Source organism: Suricata suricatta, chromosome 8 (assembly GCF_006229205.1).
Source record: "Suricata suricatta isolate VVHF042 chromosome 8, meerkat_22Aug2017_6uvM2_HiC, whole genome shotgun sequence".
In the NCBI taxonomy this organism is placed as follows: Eukaryota; Metazoa; Chordata; class Mammalia; order Carnivora; family Herpestidae; genus Suricata; species Suricata suricatta.
The window spans coordinates 114,476,355-114,494,703 of NC_043707.1; the positions used below are offsets into that span (position 1 = coordinate 114,476,355).

The window sequence follows — 18,349 nt, forward strand, 5'->3', positions numbered from 1 at the left end:
CAAAGCAGGAAAAGGTTTATGGAAAAAGACTTAGTGGTATTTTCTCCAGGCCATGAAGAATGGGTATAATAATTCCAGCAAGTGGAGACAGAGGCAGGAGAGGGCCCTCCAGGCAGAGAGACTGGGAGGTACAAAGTTCAGGGTGTGTCCAAGGAAGAATGAGTGTCCAGATTCGGGGGGGGGGGGGGGGGGGGGGGGGGGGGGGGGGGGGGGGGGGGGGGGGGGGGGGGGGGGGGGGGTGTTTGTTTTTTTTTTGTTTTTTTCTTTCTGAGTCAACAGCTCAGGCACTTTTTGTAAGCAGGCAGCCCAAGCCAAGCAGCCTCCAGTAAACACCTATTTGCACAATCGAGGTCACACACAGGGACGTGTTTGCACAATGACCTGTTTGCACAATCTCAGCCGACTGCTGTATTCCAGCCAAAGCAGGCCGCGGCAGATGAGCACAGCCAGGACTTCCGGGCGCTCACCCACCCATTTCTGCCCCTCGGGAACGGGGAGCTCCCTGACCCACCCCCTGGCCCGGCGCACCACAGGCAGGAACAAACTGAAACGATCCGACCCACAGTCGGGCCGCCCTCCCCTGACTGGGCTTTCCAGCCCACAGCGGTCAACGTCTGGAGGAGGAGGCAAGGGGCAGGAGAGCCGGAGGAGGAAGTATCCACAAAGCAGACCCTAGCCAATGGAGGGGATGACTCCACATCTGCCTCGTGTTTTCCACCAGAGGACCCATGTATTGAGCGTTTACTGTATGCCTGGCTCTGGTCCATAAGCCTCATATGCATAATTCTGCCGATTTCTCTCAAAAATCCCATAAAGCAAATACCGATTTTACAGATGATGAAACTGAGGCTCAGAGAGGTTAAGCAATTTGCCCAGCGTCACACAGCTCATAAGTGGCAAATCCAGGCAGTCTCCTCAGCCCCTCTCTTAACCTCTCTGTGCTAATATAATGTCTCTGAAGCCTCTCGCCCTGAAGAAAGCTCCTTCTTAAATCTAACTTTCATCTCAGCCGCTGCAGTCTTGTTTCCTGGTGCAGGTCCGCAGTGGAGAATGGAGCACACGCAAGATCAGTACAATCTGGCTCTGAAACACTGAGCTAGGCCGTGAGGGGGAAAGGAAAGGAATTTTACTGAACACCTACTGCCTGCTGGCTACCACACTGAGTTTCATAACTCCCATAGCTCATTCAGTCCTCCCAAAGCCCCTGGGAGGAGTTACTGTCTCTGTGGCAGCTAAGGAAAGGCCTGGAGAAGGAGTCTCTGCAGCCCAGATTAGATCCGCACTGAGAGTCCTCTGTGCAGAGGCTGGAGGCGGAGGTAGGAATATGGTTTCTGCCTCAAGGAGTTCACAGTCTAATGGAGGAGGCAGACAGCCCACAGCCCACTACAATAGTACAGGATCGCCAAGGAGGGAGGGCACCTGACCCAGCCCAGAGAGATGCCCAGCACAGGCTGGAGGTCTGAGCTGGGTCAGAGGCAGGACTCGGCCAGCCAGAGGTGACCAGCTCAGCAAAAGCCAGAGCCTGGGGCAGGCAGGGAGATGAAGGCAAATCCTGCACTACTACAGCCCGAAGGTGCGTCTGGGTGGAGGTGGAGGCAGATAAGGCAGGAGAGGGAGGTGGGGCCAGCTGGTGGGGTATCTTGATTGTCCCGTTAAGGAATTAGGGTGTACTATAGGGCCTCTGAAGAAAGGGGACTACATGGTCACCCGGCCCTGCGTGTAGGAACGCTCACTCTGCCAGGTGCTGACAAAAGGTAGAGGGAGAGAGCCTGGAACCGGGGCCTGGGGGGAGGCTAGGGCACGCCCAGGGGAGGGGTGGGGAGACCCGGCAAAGGCAGGGACAGAAGATGACCTTCAGACAAGCCCAAGAGCACCATAAAGGCAGGAACAAAAGTTGCTTTTGGTCACCATTGTACCCCCGCACCTGTTCGGGGAACATGTTCTCTGAATGATGTACTGAAGGCCTGTTCTCCTTCACTATGGACTGGTTGGATGTGGGGGTGTGGACAGGGGGTGTGAGGAAGGATTCCTGGGGTGGGCGGCTTGGGGGAGTGGGGATGGTGATACCCTTTACCAAGATGAGGCACATGAGGACTCGGGCCAGGCTTGGCAAAGTGGGGGGAAGATTCACCCATTCAATCACTCATTTAACAAAAATATGTTGAGGGCTCACTGGATAGCAGGCAGTGTTGTAAATAGTGAAGAAAAGGTTTTGAACAAAACAGACCAGAACCCTTGCCCTCAGGGAGCTTCCATTCTAGTGGGAGGTAGGGGGTGGGGAAAGCCAATGACAGAGAGTGAAAAGGAATATGGAAGAAAAGAGAGATAGGAAATGGGGTGGGGGGGTCAATTTTTAAAAGGGTGGTCAGAGAAGACCTCGGTGATTTGATATTGGAGCACAGACCTAAAGAAAGGGAGGAATGACCCCTGCCCTTATTTGGGGGGAAAGAATCCAGGCAAAAGAAATAGCAAGTGCAAAGGCCCTGAGGCAGGAGGGAGCCTAACAAGTTCAAGAAAAACAGAGTGCTGGAGCAGAGTAGTTAGGGGCAGAACAAGAGGAGAGGAGCCAGTGAAGGAATGGGGCCCCCACGGGTTGAGTGAGGCTTTATAGATCATCAAAAGAACCTTGACTTTGACTCTGAGTGAAATGGGAGGCCACTGGGGGGTTGGGACAGAGGATGACTTATTTTTCACAGAGAGAATGAGAAAGTGTGAGCAGGGTAGAGGTAGAGAGAGAGAGGGAGACATAAAATCCAAAGCAGGTTCCAGGCTCTGAGCTGTCAGCACAGAACCTGACACAGAGCTCGAACTCACCAACTGGGAGATCATGACCTGAGCCGAAGTCAGATGCATAACCAACTGAGCCACCCAGGCACCCCCAACTTTTTTGGTCAGTATCACACTGGCTCATGAAGGTACAATAGACAGGTTGGTGGGGGATGAGGGTGAATGGAAGAAAAATACCAGGAAGGGAACTAACGGAATGATCTAAGTAGGAGATAAGGATGGTTTATCCTGGCTGGTATTGGTTTAAACGATATTTATATTTTCCAAATTTTTATCATAAAAATATTGAAACACAGAGCCAAGTTGAACTATTGAGGGAACACCTGTCTGCCTGGGATTCTGGTTATATTTTGAAAGAAGAGTCAATGGGATTTGCTGAGCCTGCGGGGCCTACAGGGCATCTTGTGGAGGTTGCCACGGACCGTTGGGTATTTCCATTTGGAACCTCAGCTTCAGCCCAGGTCTGCCCCTCACACCATATTCAGAAGCCTGCTTTTTTCTAAGAAGGATCCCTAGTCGGTTGGTACCCAATCTTACTGGGTCACAAATCCAACAAACTATGAACAGTCTGAACCCTCTTTAGAAAAATGCACAGAAAATTATTTGTAAACAGTTTCAGGGGAATCATGGATCTAGACGATGGAAGACCCTAAATTTAGTCTGTTTCACTCAATCAAAAAATGTTCAGGGTAGCAGAATCCTTGTGAGTAAACCAATTTCTTTTTTATTTTATTTATTGAGAGAGAGAGAGAGAGTGAGCATGGGAAGGGCAGAGAGGAGATAGATAGAGAGAATCCCAAGCAGACTCTGCACTGTGAGCACAGAGCCCAATGTGGGGCTTGAACCCACAAACCTTGAGATCATGACTTTAGCCAAAATGAAGAGTCAGACCCTTAACTGACTGAGCCCCCCAGGTGCCCCAATGAGTAAATCAATTTCAAGTGAGCATATGAAGACGGAGCCTCACCACGTCATCTCCCATCTGGTTCCCTGAACCCCCATTTCTCCACCGCCTCTCCATGGTGGAAACTGTAGTGATGAGGGGCACCGTGAGTAAGGTGCTGGGTCACAAAATGTCCTGTAGCCTGGAAGCTGCCCCCTAAGTACTGAGAGGACCAGTGCCCCAAGGCTAGAGCCAAACAGAGGCTCAGAGCTGAGCGAGTCTTCGAGCAAGTCTGTCTCCCACTGAGGCTCCCCCAGGAGTGGGGGCATGGGAATGGCGCCCAGGCAGGTTGAAGACTGGGCCCTGGCCAGCCTCAGAGCTTTGAGGTCAGGAAATCCGGAGGCAGGGGAGAGTGACACCGTTGCCACACTCCCCAGCCCCTTTGAGACCCCCGAGGCAGGAAGGCTGCCCGGCCTCACCGGCTTCCCTCCCAGGCTCCTTCCTGGGAGGAAGAGGTTGCCCCGGGCCTCAGCGACTGACTGACAGCGCAAGGGAGAGAAGGAGGCTGCGCAGGTGTTGCAATCGGCAGCTCCAGGCCCGTCACACACTGAGCCATTAACGACAGGGCTGGGGACAGAAGCCGGACTGCGGCTGTTTTCAGGAACTTGCCCTCAAGAGGAGAGCAGAGCCGCTCTCCAGGCGGGTGCCCGCTGCAGGCTGCAGTGTGAGTAGGGGACCCCAGGGAGGGCGCACCTCGGGCTTGACAGGGCCCTCGAGCCCCAGGTCCACTCCCCCCAGCTCTGCCAAGCGCATGTATGCAGGCCTGGGACCAGGGCTCCTGCCTTTAGGATTGGTCCCTGGGAACCAGGAGCCCTGGACACTGAGTCTCTTTGACCAGGGCTGCCCCCTCTTTGGGGGGAGGGGGTGTGCATCTGGGAAGTCACAAATAGCCCAATATTTCTTTGGGGACATCGAGTTGGGCTCAGGGAAGGACGTAATCGCCTTCCCTCTCCGCGTCCCTGTCTCAGACCCCACATCTCAGCCTGTCCCTGTCTCCTCTTTGTTTCTGTCTTTCCTCCCCAGCCCCTCCCTGGCTGGTCTGGGCTCCGGATCTCTGTCTCAAGAGTCTTGCTCTACCTTTCCCCATCTCTCACCTTTTCCTTTCAAATCTTAAACTGTTTGGGGGACCTCTTGCCTCTCAGCCTTGAGTGCTGCGGTCTCTGGGTCCAGCGTCTCGTGGGCTCCCTCTGCCTCAGTGTCCTGCATCCCCTCCTGCCACAGCCCTCTTAGTCTATGTGTCTAGTTCACTTTCTTGCTCATTCTGCTGTTCTGTCTCCCTCGTGCTCGGCACCTCTCCCTCTGTCCAGTCCCAGCCTCCCTTCCCCCAGAATCTCTATGCAGGAGAGTAAACACGACAGGGGAGAGAGGGACAGGGGAGCAGGGGAGAAGGCTGAGTGCAGGGAGAGGAAAGGAGAGCGGGGAGAGGTGGGTGGTCTCAGCGCCTCCAGGAGGCAGCGGGTGGTCACTGAGGGCTTCTTCGCAGGCTCCGCGCTGAGTGCTTTCATCACAGACTGTCGCTACAGCCCTGAGAACTGGGTGCTGATGTCCTCCCTCTTTCACAGATGGGGACACTGAAGTTCAGAAGCATGAAGTAACCTGCCCGAGGCCACAAAGCTGGTAAGTAGTGGAGCCGGGGCTCAGATCAGGTGGTCTGACTCAGAGCTGGACTCCCAACTTGTCTACGGCCCTCAGAGAGTGAGCCCATGCTGCCACAGGCCTCGGGTCACACTCAACCAGGGTGGGGGTCACCCAGGGCTGCAGTGGGGGACCAGAGACTGATGTCAGACACGCCACCACTCGGCAGCAACCCAGGAGAAGAATGCTCGGGGCTCTCAGGGTGGGGTTTGGTTGCCCATTCCAGACAGGGGCCAGAGGACAGGGGTAGAGTAGTACCTCACTGGGCACAGGCTGAGTCTTGTGGGGACTCTTGCTAGGGCAGCAGCACTGAGGTATGATCAAAAGCACAAGGAGACGGAAAGCAGTGTCCCAAAATCTGGGCCCAGGAGGTCAAATCTTCCCCAACAAGTGTGCATGGGAGATAATCAAACTGGAATGATGAAGTAAGAAAGTTGCCAACCACTGACTGGTAGACCAGGGTGCTCTGAACAGTTGTGCAGGTTTCTCACTGCACAAAGCTGCCCAGCTAAGGGGCAAGTAGAGGCTGAAATCCAGTCTCTTCTTCAGTTGCCAGGTCTTAGTGTAAGGATGCGTCTGCCCAGAGGAAGGGGCACTTTTTTCCCAATTTGCAAAGTAAGTGACTTAAGGACTAGCAGTCCCCTGGCATCCTGATACCGAAATGTATAGAAGTAGCCCAGGGGGGTAGGGTAAGGCCCCTGCCTTAGGTATCTGGAAAGTTCTTATTCACATCCCTGTCTGGGAGGAAGAGAAAAAAGGAGAGATGCTTTCCCCCTTCTGAGCACAGGGGGTCTGCTGGGACACCGCCTACATGCATGGTTCTTGTATGTACACCCAGGTCAGACAGTGATTCCTACTGACCCACTGCCGAGGGTGCAGTTAGGGCTGAGGAGCAGGTGCCTGGCCCCAAGACCCCAATGGGAGCAGAATGGAGGGCTCGGCTAGATGCCCACCCTAGCAGAATACCTTTGGCATACTTCCTAACAGACACTAGTGCTCCCGACAGTCGCCAGGACTGGACCCCTGGCCCCAGAAAACCTCTAGAGGTCTATGCCCAGAAGTGGGGGTGCATTGGACCCCCTGTGCCCTCCCTTTCTCACCATCGCCACAGAGGTCAGCCTCCCACAGGTGTAACCTGGCAGCCCTTCGCCTTGGCTACTCCATGGAGTTGTCACTTTCTGCCAGGGAGCACCTCTAACCTTTCTTTCTGGCACGGCTCACCCAGGAGAACACACCTAGCACTCATGCGTGTGCAACCTGGACATGCCAGGAAGTTAACACCCCAAAGAAGATCCCTTGACTGATGAGGGACAGAAGTCATTAGATAAATGTTCCCATCTTCCCTCCTGTTCAAGGAGTAAATTGTCCCTTGGGTGGATAGTTTTGATGCATTTTCTACACGGCTCCTCAGAAGGTTCTAGCAGGTTGGAGCCCCAGTTGTCCATAGAGATCACCACAACTGTGATGCACCCCTATGTCGGGTTTTCGTCCTTACCCGTTTTCCTTCTCCCCACCCCCTCACTGTTCCTGGGACCCTTCCTAATAAACCACCTGCGTGCAAGCCCAGCTAAGATAAAAGGGAAGGGGAAGAGGGGCGCCTGGGTGGCTCAGTCAGTGAAGGTCTTGCTTCGGCTCAGGTCATGATCTCACAGTTCTTGGGTTTGGGCCCCGCATTGGGCTCTGTACTGACAGCTTAGAGCCCGGAACCTGTCTTCAGATTCTGTGTCTCCCTCTCTCTCTCTGACCCTCCCCTGCTCATGCTGTCTCTCTCTGTCTCTCAAAAATAAATTTTAAAAATTCTTTTTAATTTAAGAAAGGGAAGGGGAAGAATGCTATTCCTTGATGCTCTTGTCCCTACTCTCACCTGGAAGGCAAACACAACAACGACAGTGGCAGTCACTTACACAGTCATTTCCTATGTGCCAGGCACTATGTGAAGCCCTTGTCTTGCATCATTTCATGCCTTCTTCCCAAAGCCCTGTGCAGTATAGGCTGCTGTTACCTCCGTTTTGCAGACAAAGAAACTGAGGCTCAGAGAGGTCAAGTAACCTGGCCAAGGCCACACTGTGGCAGAGCAAGGGTTAAGCTCTGCTCTGACTCTGAAGCCCATGACCTTCATCATCCCCCTCTGCTTCCAGGTGAGCACCAAGTTGGCACTATGGTGGAGCTGGGAACCTGGAGCCTGGCCAGAGCTGCCCTGATTATCCTGCTGCTCCCCCGCAGTGAGTGTGGCCGGGGAGAGGGGTGCTGTGGGGGAAGGGGAGCCACGGATGGAAGCAGGAATCATTTCCCTGCACGGCCACACTGCTCCTGGGGTTCCCAGAGAACCAAGGCTGGGCCTCAGATGTGGGGTAGCCGGCTCTCACCCACGGACCTCTGCAGGCAAGGCACCACCCACGAGGAATGGCGAGACGGCCTGGGCTGGTCAGCCTGGAAAGGGCTGGGCAAGAGGAATGGTGTGCCAGGCCGTCAGAAGGAAGCTCCGAGTCCTTTGCAGGCTCTGTGGACAACAAAACAATTGGGGTGGGAGCCCCAAGGAGGCAGGTTTCATCCTGGAGTCGGGAAGCCCAGGCAGGGCTCTCCGACTATGGAAACTCTGTCCTGAGAGGTAGAGAGCTTCCCATCTCTGGGGCTATGCAAGCTCAGGTTAGGATTGACGGGGAGGCTGTGTAGCAGAGGTCAGCACACTCTGCTTGACAGGCCTATGTAGGCCACACACACTCTCTGTGGCATGCTTTTATCTGTTTTCTGTTCTGTTTTCACCCTTTAAACATGTAAAACCCATTCTTAGCTGGCAGGCCATAAAAAGCAGGCCACCCTCGCAGTTATCTGGTGGAGTTCTGAACTGTGCAGTTTTGCAAGGTCCCTTCCAGTCTGAAATTCTGGGTCTGTGATAGGAGCCCCATATTGAAATTCATGAACTTGCTCTGTGATCCTGGGCAGGTTCCTTCTCCCCTTAGGGCCTCAGCATCCTCATCGGCAAAGAGGGCCTGGGACCCATGACGGGGGAGAGACGGCACGGTGGGCAAAGTGCAGTGCTGCCTTATTTGTTTATTTGAGAAATATTCACCAAGGGCCTCCTCCATGCTAAGCTCTGGGAATACTGTCAGGAGCCAAACAGCCCAGGTCTCTGGCCTCATGGAACTTCAGGCCTTATCCCTGGGGAGACAGACTAGCAACAAATCACATGGCTCTGTAATTAGGAAAGATGACAAGAGCTTTAGGAAAGTTCGGGAAAGGAAGAGTAGGTGCCAGGATCTGGAGATTGGAGAGATCGCGGCATTTCCAAGGACTAGGAAGAAGGCCGGAGGGACTGCCGATGAGAGGGCATGGTCTGAACTAGATCCGGGAGGGGTAGCACGGTCGAGGCCATGAGGGCCATGAGAAGGGCTGGGTCTCTATCCTGACCATGGTAGCAAAGACACAGAAAATGGTGGCTGGCATGTGATCACATCTAATCCTTGCAGCAGCATGAAGGTAGGGACTATTGTTCATCCCCATTTTACAGATGAGGAAATGGAGGCACCGAAAGCCCCAGTAACATACCAGGGCCCCACAATGAATAGGTAACAGAACCAGGCTCCAAACCCGGGCGGTCTAGTTCCAACATGCATGCTCTTACCCACCGCACGGCTGCAGCACCGTGATGCAGAGGAGGCCACACAATCAGATCTTAATTCTGAGAGCCGGGGTGGTGGGCCACCTATCATTCCAACCCTGTGCTGCGGAGGGGACCCGTCTCTGTCTGGCTGTGTGCGGGAGCTGGCGTGCAAGAGCTAAGGGTGCACGTTTCCTCCCAAGTTCACATTCAGTGATATGGGAATTCAGTGGGAATATTTACACCAGAGAAAGCAGCCAACGCTACAAACCAGACAGGATCTGGTTTTCTTGTACTGCCAGCTGTGAAGCACGATCAACACATCACTCTCTTTCTCTGTCTCTCTCTCTTACCCCTGAGAGCCCCTCACTGTCCCCATAGACATTCTCCCCTTTCCAGCCCCTATATCTTCAGTGGGGAGGCAGGAAGGGAAGGGCCCTGCGTCTAGGAGTCCAAAAGCCCAGCTTTTTGGCCCAGCTCTGCCAGCCACAGGGGTGACCCTCGGCCCGACCTCTCCCACCCCAGGCCTGGAGGAGTGCGGGCACATCAGCCTCCCAGCCTCCACTGTCCGCCTGGGGGACTCCATCACCGCCTCCTGCACCATCAGCCCGAACTGCAGCCACCTGGGCTCGGAGGCGCAGATTCTGTGGAAGTTGGGAACAGAGCTGGGGCCTGGAGAGAGGCAGCGGCGTCTGGCAGATGGAAGCCAGGAATCCACCATCACGTTGCCCCCCCTCCAGCACCCACGGGCCCTCCTCTCCTGCTGCCTGCGCTGGGAAAACACCCTGCAGATCCTGGACCAGGCGGAGCTGTGGGCTGGCTGTAAGTCCCCGCGGCCCTCCACCGGCTCGGCCTCCGCGCCCTCCTTCCCGCCAACACTAATAAGAGCTCGGATTCACTGAGCTCTTGCTCCGTAAACACATTATGGGCGTGGTATCAGATAAGCTTCCCTACTAGTGGAGGGTGCGCTTTAGTCCCATTTTGTGGAGGAGGAAACTGAGGCTCATTTGGTGAAGGTCACAGGCAAATAAGGATGTAGCCAAGATTTATAGCAGCCAGTGTGGCCCCGAAGTCAGGGTAGGAGTCACCGCTCCGCATGGCTGCCACGTAAGCCCCACTGCCCAGCCACTGGAGAGTGTGCCCAAGGAGGACACTCTTTCCCATCTGGGCCTGCTCTTGCTTTCTCAGCATCCCAGTCTCAGCCTTCTGCTCAAACTGAGAAGCAAGGAGAAGATGCCAAGCCCAAGTGCAGAAGAAAAAACTAAGACCAGGTTTCTTTGTTGAGTCACTAGGGGCAGAGCGAACACTCACACAGCACTTTCCAGGTGCCAGGCACTGATCTGAGCACTTTGTACACAGTAAGTCATTCAGCCCTCACGACCCCAGGAGGTAGGCGTATTACCATCCCCCTGCTTTAGAGATGAGGAAACTGAGGCACAGAGCAGCTAAATGACTTCAAGATCACGATGGCTAATAAATGGCAAACTCAGACCTACACTGTCATGGTCAAAGGGGGCAGAGCCAGAGAGGCTGGAGGCTCTGTGAGGCCTGCCCTGTCCATGCCTGTGACTTGACTTGCCCCAGGGCTGCCCCTCCAGGGTCACCCAGATGGAGATGAGCCAGTAGACAAGGTGACCCCAGAGGGAACCACCCCAGAGGGAACCAAACGAAGCTAATCGGCTGCAGTCAGAGCTTTCTGAGTGGCCCCGCTCCAAGCCCTCACTCTCCACACCCTGTGTGCAGACCCTCCCGCCGCACCCCATAACCTGTCCTGCCTCATGAACCTCACGACTAACAGCCTCATCTGTCAGTGGGAGCCAGGACCCAACAACCACCTGCCCACTAACTTCACTCTAAAGAGTTTCAAGTAAGCAGGGGTCTCTAGCCCCGCTCCTCTGGGTCCCGGGGTGGGGCATGGGCGGGACTGCGGGAGCCAGAGGCGAGCAGGGGAGGCAGAAGGGAGCCTAGCTTTCTTCTTCGGCTGGACACCCACGCCTGGCCTATTGGCAGGAGCCGGGGCAACTGCCAGACCCAAGAGGACTCCGTCCTCAACTGCGTGCCTCAGGACGGAGAGAGCCGCTGCTCCATTCCACGCAAACACCTGCAGCTGTACCAGAGCATGGGCATCTGGGTGCAGGCAGAGAACGCACTCGGGACCGGGAAGTCCCCACAGCTGTGCCTTGTTCCCATGGATGTCGGTGGGTGACACTGGGTGTGGGGGAGGGGAGAGGCACCCACAATGGACAGAGCCAGAGAGGCACAGGAGGGAGATCCTGGAAGACCTAGAGACAGAGGCAGACAAGAGAGACAGAGACGAAGTGGAATGCAGGTGGGGACAGAGCTACGGAGACACAGACACACGGACGTGGAACAAACACAGAGGCAAGGAGACACATTCATTAATTCTTGCAGCAAGTTTCTTGAAGTGCCCGCTATATACTAGGCAGGCGCGGTTCTAGGTGCTGGCATACAGCAGTGAACAAAATCTCAAAAGTCCTGCCCTCAGAATGTTACATTCTAGTGGGCAGAATAAAGAAAACAGAATATCCAGCAACCAGAAGTATGAGGGGGGGGAGTTAAAACAGGGAAGGGGGTGGGGAAAGCCAGGGGTGGGGGACAACTGCTCTTTCAGTAAGGTGGTCAAGGGCAGCCTCACTGAGAAGATGCCATTTGAGAAGATCCTTGAAGGGAATGAGGGAGCAGGTCACTGGATATCTGGAGGGTAAGATCTCCAGACAGAGGGGATGATGAGTGCAAAGGCCCTGGGGCAGGGGGAGGAGACAGAGACCTAGGGAGAGACAGACACATGTACAGAGACAGACCTGCAGAAACATGACGACATAGAGAGGAAGAGACACAGAGAGACAGGCTGACAGAGAACACCAGGGGTGGAGACCCCCAGGCAGAAAGCAGAACGACAGGCAGAGAGAAGCAGGAATAAGGCAGAGCACTACAGGATGGAGCAGCAAATGTTTCTGACAACCTGTCCTCCTTGCAGTGAAGCTGGAGCCCCCCACACTGTGGGCCCCGGCCCCCAGCCCTGAAGTAGCCCCACCCCAGCCAGGCTGTCTGCTGCTGCACTGGGAGCTATGGAAGCCGAGCCTCTACATAGACCAGAAATGCGAGCTGCGCCACCAGCCACAGCTGGGAGAAGCCAGCTGGACCCTGGTGAGGCGTAGGGTAACCTCAAGAGCCTGGAGTGGGGGTGGCTGAGGGGAGGGTGGCTGAGCTGGGCCTTAAGGGCACGGGGACCCAGGCTCAGAGCCATGGCCATCCCACCAGGTGGGCCCCCTGCTCTCTCAGACCCTCCAGTATGAGCTCTGCGGGCTCCTCCCATCCACAGCCTACACCCTGCAGATGCGCTGCATCCGCTGGCCCCTGCCTGGCCGGTGGAGCAACTGGAGCCCTAGCCTGATACTGACCACCGCACAACAGGGTAAGGGAGTGGGGAGGGGCCGAGTGCAGCCCTGAGGACAAAGTCCAGCCTCCAGGGCCCTCCCTGACCCCCTCTTCTTGCTCCATCCCTAGCCCCCATCATCAGACTGGACACATGGTGGCGGCTGAAGCAGCTGGACCCCAGGACCATGGATGTGCAGCTGTTCTGGAAGGTGACCCCTTTTGAAGGCCATCCCTCCACCTATGAGAATCCTTCCAACCCAGACAGATCCCTGTGGGCTGGGGCTCAGGACTCCAACAGTTCTGGGAGGTTTGGATGCATTGGTGTGCGATTTGCATGCACTTTGCATGCACCTAGGAAGCCTGGTAGCGCCCTTCTGAAGAGACTACAATGCAGGACTCGCCTATGGCAAAGAGTCGGTTCAGGGAATAGTTAAGTGCCAACCTGCTCCTTCCTTTCCTCCCTCCCAGGACCTGGCATGGGGAACGGGGAAGAAGGAAGGGAGGGAGGCAGGCTGGCTCCCAGCCTGTGGGGGCTCAGTTCCTATGACCCATCCACCCATCTAGAAGCCTGCCCCCACTCAAAATGAGCTGTGTGTACCCTTATCTTCTTCTTCCGATGTCCACTGCAGCCAGTACCCTTGGACAAATACAGCGGGCAGATCCAAGGGTACCTGGTCAGACCACCAGGCCAGGCTGAGGCAGTTCCGGCCCTCTGCAACACCACGGAGCTAAGCTGCACATTCCGCCTGCCCTCGGAAGCCTGGGAGGTGGTCCTTGTGGCCTACAACGCAGCGGGGACCTCTCGTCCCACCCCAGTGGTCTTCCTGGAGAGCAGAGGTAAAGGGGGCTGGTGGCTAGTAGAGTGCAGTGGGTAAGCATGTACATCCAGAGGCTAGACTGCCTGGGTCCACACCTAGTCCTGTCACCTGCTCACCATATGGCCCAGGCAAGTGACCCCTGGCTGATGTTTACTCACCTAGCAAAGGAGGACAATACAGTGCCTGCCTCAAAGCACTGTTGTGACTGTTAAGACACGTGCCTGGTGCCAAGTTACTGCCCAACATGTGTTAGCTGCCATTACTATCGTCACCAAGTGAAGCTGGTGGCGGTACCACACACACACTCACATTCACTGACACACTCACCAGTGCAGATGCTCATAGACACCCATTCTCAGGTGTGTGTGCATGTGTGTACCCACAGCACGTGCGCGCGCACACACACACACACACACACACACAGTCCATTCTGCCAAGGGAGACAGGGAAAAAGCCCTACATTTTTCCAGCTGCAACACGGTCCCTGAGTTCATTGCTCATTCTTGGTGGATCAACCCCCCAACCCCCAGGTTCCCCTGAACATGGGTCCTCACAAGGTGACACTAGCGATAACAAGAGCTAATATTCCAACCCGCTAGCCGCGTGACCTTAGACAAATTACTTAACCTGTCTCAGTTTTCTCCTTGATAAATTGGGGCTAGGGTAGTGCCTCCCTCGTAGGACTCTTAGTGGTCCCAGTAAATTAACATACACCCAGGACGATAGCAGCACAGACCGTGAACGACACAGCGCTAGCACGGGTCCCCGTCAGGCACTCCTCTGCACAAGGCACTGTGCCAGGCTCGTTCTGTGCATCATCTTGTTTGATCCGCGCCAGGAATTTTACAGATGAGCAAACTGAGGTCCTGATGTTGACTTACTCAAGGTCACCCAGCTTGTAAGTAACAAAGGCAGGATTTGAACCCAGGCTTCTGGCTCTGGGACCTGCATTCCTCTTGCCTTTGTTCTCTCACCTCCTACTCTGTCTCCAGGCCCGCCCCTGGCCAGACTCCACACCACAGCTCGAGATCCCCATAGCCTCTGGGTGGGCTGGGAGCCCCCCAGCCCCCGGCCTCGGGGCTATGTGATTGAGTGGGGCCCGGGTCCCCCCAGCCCCAGCGGCAGCAACATGACCTGGAAGATAGAACACAATGGGACCGCTTCCGGAACGCTGCTGCAGGGTGAGGCAGGCCTGGGGACCTGGGAAGTAAGGAGGCAGTGTGTTCGCCAGGCAGAAAGCAAGGGGCAGGCTGAACCAGCCTACAGAAGCAGACTCCCCAGTCTTCCTGACTCTTTATTCTCATCTCATACCCACGGAATCAGAAGTTCTTCCCCCAGTCTAACCAGATCCTCCCTTTTCACAGCCCTGCCCCCCCCGTCCCCTTTCTAGCTCTTCCCCTTTGCTGCCCTTACGTCCATCCAATGATCTGGAGAAGAGACAGCCGAGGCTAGCCCTGCAGCACGAGGCCTGGGTTACTCCCGATCATCTGCAGAGCTTAGCCCCTCACCAGGGGGCCTGCCCCATTTTCTCTCTACAGAGAACATCAGGCCCTTTCAGCTCTATGAGATCACCGTGACCCCTCTATACCAGGACACCGTGGGACCCTCCCAGCGCATCTATGCCTACTCCGAAGAGATGGGTGTGTCAGCCTCTCCCAGAATCCTCTCCTCTCAATGCCTGTCTGGGCACCAACAATTGGGGCTATGAGGGAACATGTCCTTCCTCCCCCAACCCAAAGATGATCCCTGGCTTACAATGGACCCCTGCAGCTGGACAGGAGTCAGGGGGTGGGGTGAAGGAAGTCAAGGAGTGAGTTTGGCAGAATTCAGGAAGCAAGTCTGGCAAAAATCAATCAACTGCCTTGACAGAAATCCAGGGTCCTGGGTGGCAGAATCAGACAGAGGGCCCGGCTTAAAGTCAGAGAGCAAGCGGCAGAAATCAGATAGTGAGCCCCAAAAATAAAGCCTGGCAGAAATCAGATGGCGAGGCTTTGGAGTCAAGGAAAACCAAGTTCAAATCCTGACTTAGCCACTTATTAGCAGCCTGTGGAATTCAGTCCATGGTGCTGGCAGGATGAGGCTTGGGCACGAGTCCCCCTGGACTCTCTTCTCTCACTCCCTGCCACAGTGTGTCTCAGATCTGAAGTCTGGGAAGCCAGACTCTGGCCTCTCCACTCTGCCCTGCTTCCCATCACCCCCTGTGCCTCTCTCTTCCGGCAGCCCCCTCCCACACCCCAGAGCTGCATCTGAAGCACATCGGCAAGACCTGGGCCCAGCTGGAGTGGGAGCCCCAGATCCCCGAGCTGGGGAAGAGCCCCCTGACCCACTATACTGTCTTCTGGACCAATGCTCAGGACCAGTCCTTCTGTGAGTCTGTGCTCAGCCCCTCAGAGTCCCAGAAGGCCTGGGAGGGGGCGCCCAGCGGCCTTGGAGGGAGCCTCGGCATCTGGGCCCAGGCTGACCATTCTCCTCTTCTCCCAGTCACCATCCTGAATGCCTCCTCCCGTGGCCTGGTCCTCCATGGCCTGGAGCCTGCCAGCTTGTACCACGTCCACCTCATGGCTTCCAGCAAGGCCGGGGCCACCAACAGTACAAGCCTTACCCTGATGACCTTAGCCCTAGGTAAGGGGAGAAGGGTGTTGGCCAGACACGGCTGTTGGGAAGATTCATCACCCAATGCATCTCTTATTTTGAGGCCTTGCCTGCATCTGCTGGTCTGAGGGAGGAGACTGAGCCTAACCCATGAAGCCCAGGCTGAGGGAGGAGGCCCAGCCTTACTGGCACGCACTCTAATCTCTTCTGGCTTTCCCCTCACCCCAGAGGAGTCTGAGCTGCATGTTCTCCTGGGCCTGTTTAGCCTCCTGGTCTTGTTGATCTGCCTCTGTGGGGCTTCCCGGTTCTGCTGCAGACCCAGGTGAGTCCTCTCAAGAGACCCTCGCTACGCCCTGCCCATAGGGGACTGCAGGCTGGAGCCGGCCTGTCCAGGTCCCTCCTTGCCTTCCCAGGCCTCAGGACTCAAGCCTTGCATAGTCTCCTCTCTGTACTAGGGAGCCTTCCACTGCTGGAGGGGGTGGGAGAGGGCATTCCTGACCCAGCCTTCACTGCCCTCTTCTCTAGAGGGAAGAATCGCCTCTGGCCGACTGTCCCAGACCCGGCCCACAGCAGCCTGGGCTCCTGGGTACCCACCGTCATGGTTGAGGTAAGAACCCTGAAGGCAGAGGGCAATGGGGCCAGGGCTGCTGGTGAAAGCAGTGAAAGGAAGGAAAGTGAAAGGAAATTCCCCCCAGGAAGAGTACTCAGGCCTTTCCATCACTTCCTAGCAAGGTGCCCTCCCTGCAGAGTAAAGCAGATCTGAGTTGGAATCCCAGCTCCACCCATTTCTAAGCCTCAGCCATCTCACTGTGAAATGAGACGAATGTCACACAGAATCGTTGGGGGCATTCATCAAGCTATGTCTGAAGCCCATGGCATGCGTCACAAATGCATGAGGTGCTCTGAAAGTGGCACCACCCTTTGGGGTCCATCAGAGAGCAGGATTATTCCCCCAACTGCGCCCCCACAGGAAGGCGCAGTGGTTGGGATGAATAGGAGATAAATCATGCCCTCACCCCACGTCCTGGGTCTAGGAAGCCTTCCAGCTGCCCAGCCTTCGGGACCCTGGCATGCCACCCATCACCAAGATCACGGTACTGGAGGAAGAAGAGAAGAAGCCAGCGCCCTGGGAGTCCAATGACACCTCAGGGACCTGTGGCCTCCCCACCCTAGTCCAGGCCTATGTGCTCCAGGGGGACCCAAGAACACCTTCCACCCAGCCCCAGTCCCAGTCTAGCACCAATGACCAGGTCCTTTATGGGCAGGTGCTGGGCAGCCCCACAAGCCCAGGTCCAGGGCACTATCTCCGTTGTGACTCTACTCAGCCCCTCCTAGGGGGCCTTACTCCCAGCCCCAAGTTTTATGAGAACCTCTGGTTCCAGACCAGCCCGCTGGGGACCCCAGAGCCCCTAGTCCCGAACCAGGAGGATGATTGTGTCTTTGGGCCACTGCTTGACTTCCCCCTCCTGCAAGGGCTCCAGGTCCATGGGGTGGAGGGGCTGGGGGGCATCTAGCGCTTCCTGGAACCTGCACCCGGGCCTGCCTCTTGAAAGGCCTGGGCCATCCAGAGGAGAGGAGAATGTCAGTAAGCCAGTCATGAAAAAATCCTCTGGTCCCAGAAGGGCAGAAAGACAACCAGTATCTCCCTGTCTCTGGCCCCCAGCATCCTTCCTCCACCTCCCAATCTCCATGGGCTGACCCTGCCTCTCACCTTAGTGGCCAGAGAACGCTTCATCCAACACTGCCCACTAGCCTTCTGTGTGTAAATCTTGTAACCTTAGCCTCTTAAACTGTTCAAGGTTTGGTTTGGTTTAGTTTTGAGGAACTCTTGAGTGTGCCTGAGTCCCTGTTCTTTTTCTTTTCAGGGACCTAGCAATGATGGGGGTACTTATCAAAACTGTTATTTTGTGTGCTCTTTCCTTTGCTCACTAATTCAACCAGCCCTCACATAGCAAGTAGGCCCTGTGCTGGCAGCAGGAATTCAAAACTGAGTTGGCTCAGTTCACCCTCAAAGGGCTTCCATTCTAGTGGTGGGAACCTGAAAACTAGCCATTAGGGCACAGTGGCCAGGATTACCTTGGCGGGGTGCGAGGGGGGGGTCACAAAATGCTATGGGACATGGGGATTACACCTCAGAAAAGACTAAGCACTGTTGGAAAAATATAATTAAAAACACAACCTCCGGGGGCACCTGGCTGGCTCGGTCGGTGGAGTGTATGACTCCTGATCTCAGGGCTGTGAGTTCGAGCCCCATGGTGGGTATAGAGATTACTTAAAAATAAAATATTTAAAAATATATATGTGTGTGTGTGTGTGTGTGTGTGTGTGTGTGTGTCCGTGTCCTGCCAACCTAGAAAACCTCTCCACAAGGGTAGAAGAAAACAAAATCTGTTTTATTACTGAATGAACATTAAACTCGAAGGTGATGCACAGGTGCATCACCAGCAATCCCCCAAAGAGCTTGAAAAGACTGAAAGAAACCTTCCCCTTGTCTGTAACCAGGTGGATACAAGGTATTGCCAACATTTTCTCAATAGTCCTCAATGACACCATCTGTCACATGGAGTTCATCCTAAC

The 18,349-nt window shown here is 55.4% G+C and overlaps 1 protein-coding gene and 1 long non-coding RNA gene across 5 annotated transcripts in view; one reads left to right on the plus strand and one right to left on the minus strand.

Moving 5' to 3' along the window:
• Positions 1 to 18,349, minus strand: part of LOC115300070 — a 70,822-nt gene that overhangs the window by 51,531 nt on the left and 942 nt on the right. The gene's annotated exons all lie outside the window — the stretch shown is intronic.
• On the plus strand, positions 4,212 to 18,002 carry CSF3R (colony stimulating factor 3 receptor). Of its 3 annotated transcripts, none has more exons than XM_029949649.1 (17): positions 4,212 to 4,394; positions 5,214 to 5,347; positions 7,504 to 7,587; positions 9,489 to 9,785; positions 10,707 to 10,830; positions 10,974 to 11,161; positions 11,962 to 12,131; positions 12,246 to 12,399; positions 12,492 to 12,571; positions 12,992 to 13,199; positions 14,173 to 14,361; positions 14,719 to 14,820; positions 15,401 to 15,547; positions 15,662 to 15,802; positions 16,001 to 16,094; positions 16,298 to 16,379; positions 16,807 to 18,002. In XM_029949649.1, the coding sequence occupies exons 3-17, from the start codon at positions 7,524 to 7,526 to the stop codon at positions 17,284 to 17,286; spliced, it is 2,520 nt and encodes an 839-aa protein (XP_029805509.1). In that variant the 5' UTR covers positions 4,212 to 4,394; positions 5,214 to 5,347; positions 7,504 to 7,523; the 3' UTR covers positions 17,287 to 18,002. The 3 variants fall into 3 exon arrangements, with proteins under 3 accessions (XP_029805509.1, XP_029805508.1, XP_029805510.1); XM_029949648.1 differs by having other exon boundaries at positions 5,293 to 5,347; XM_029949650.1 differs by lacking the exon at positions 4,212 to 4,394 and adding an exon at positions 4,465 to 4,483 and having other exon boundaries at positions 5,293 to 5,347.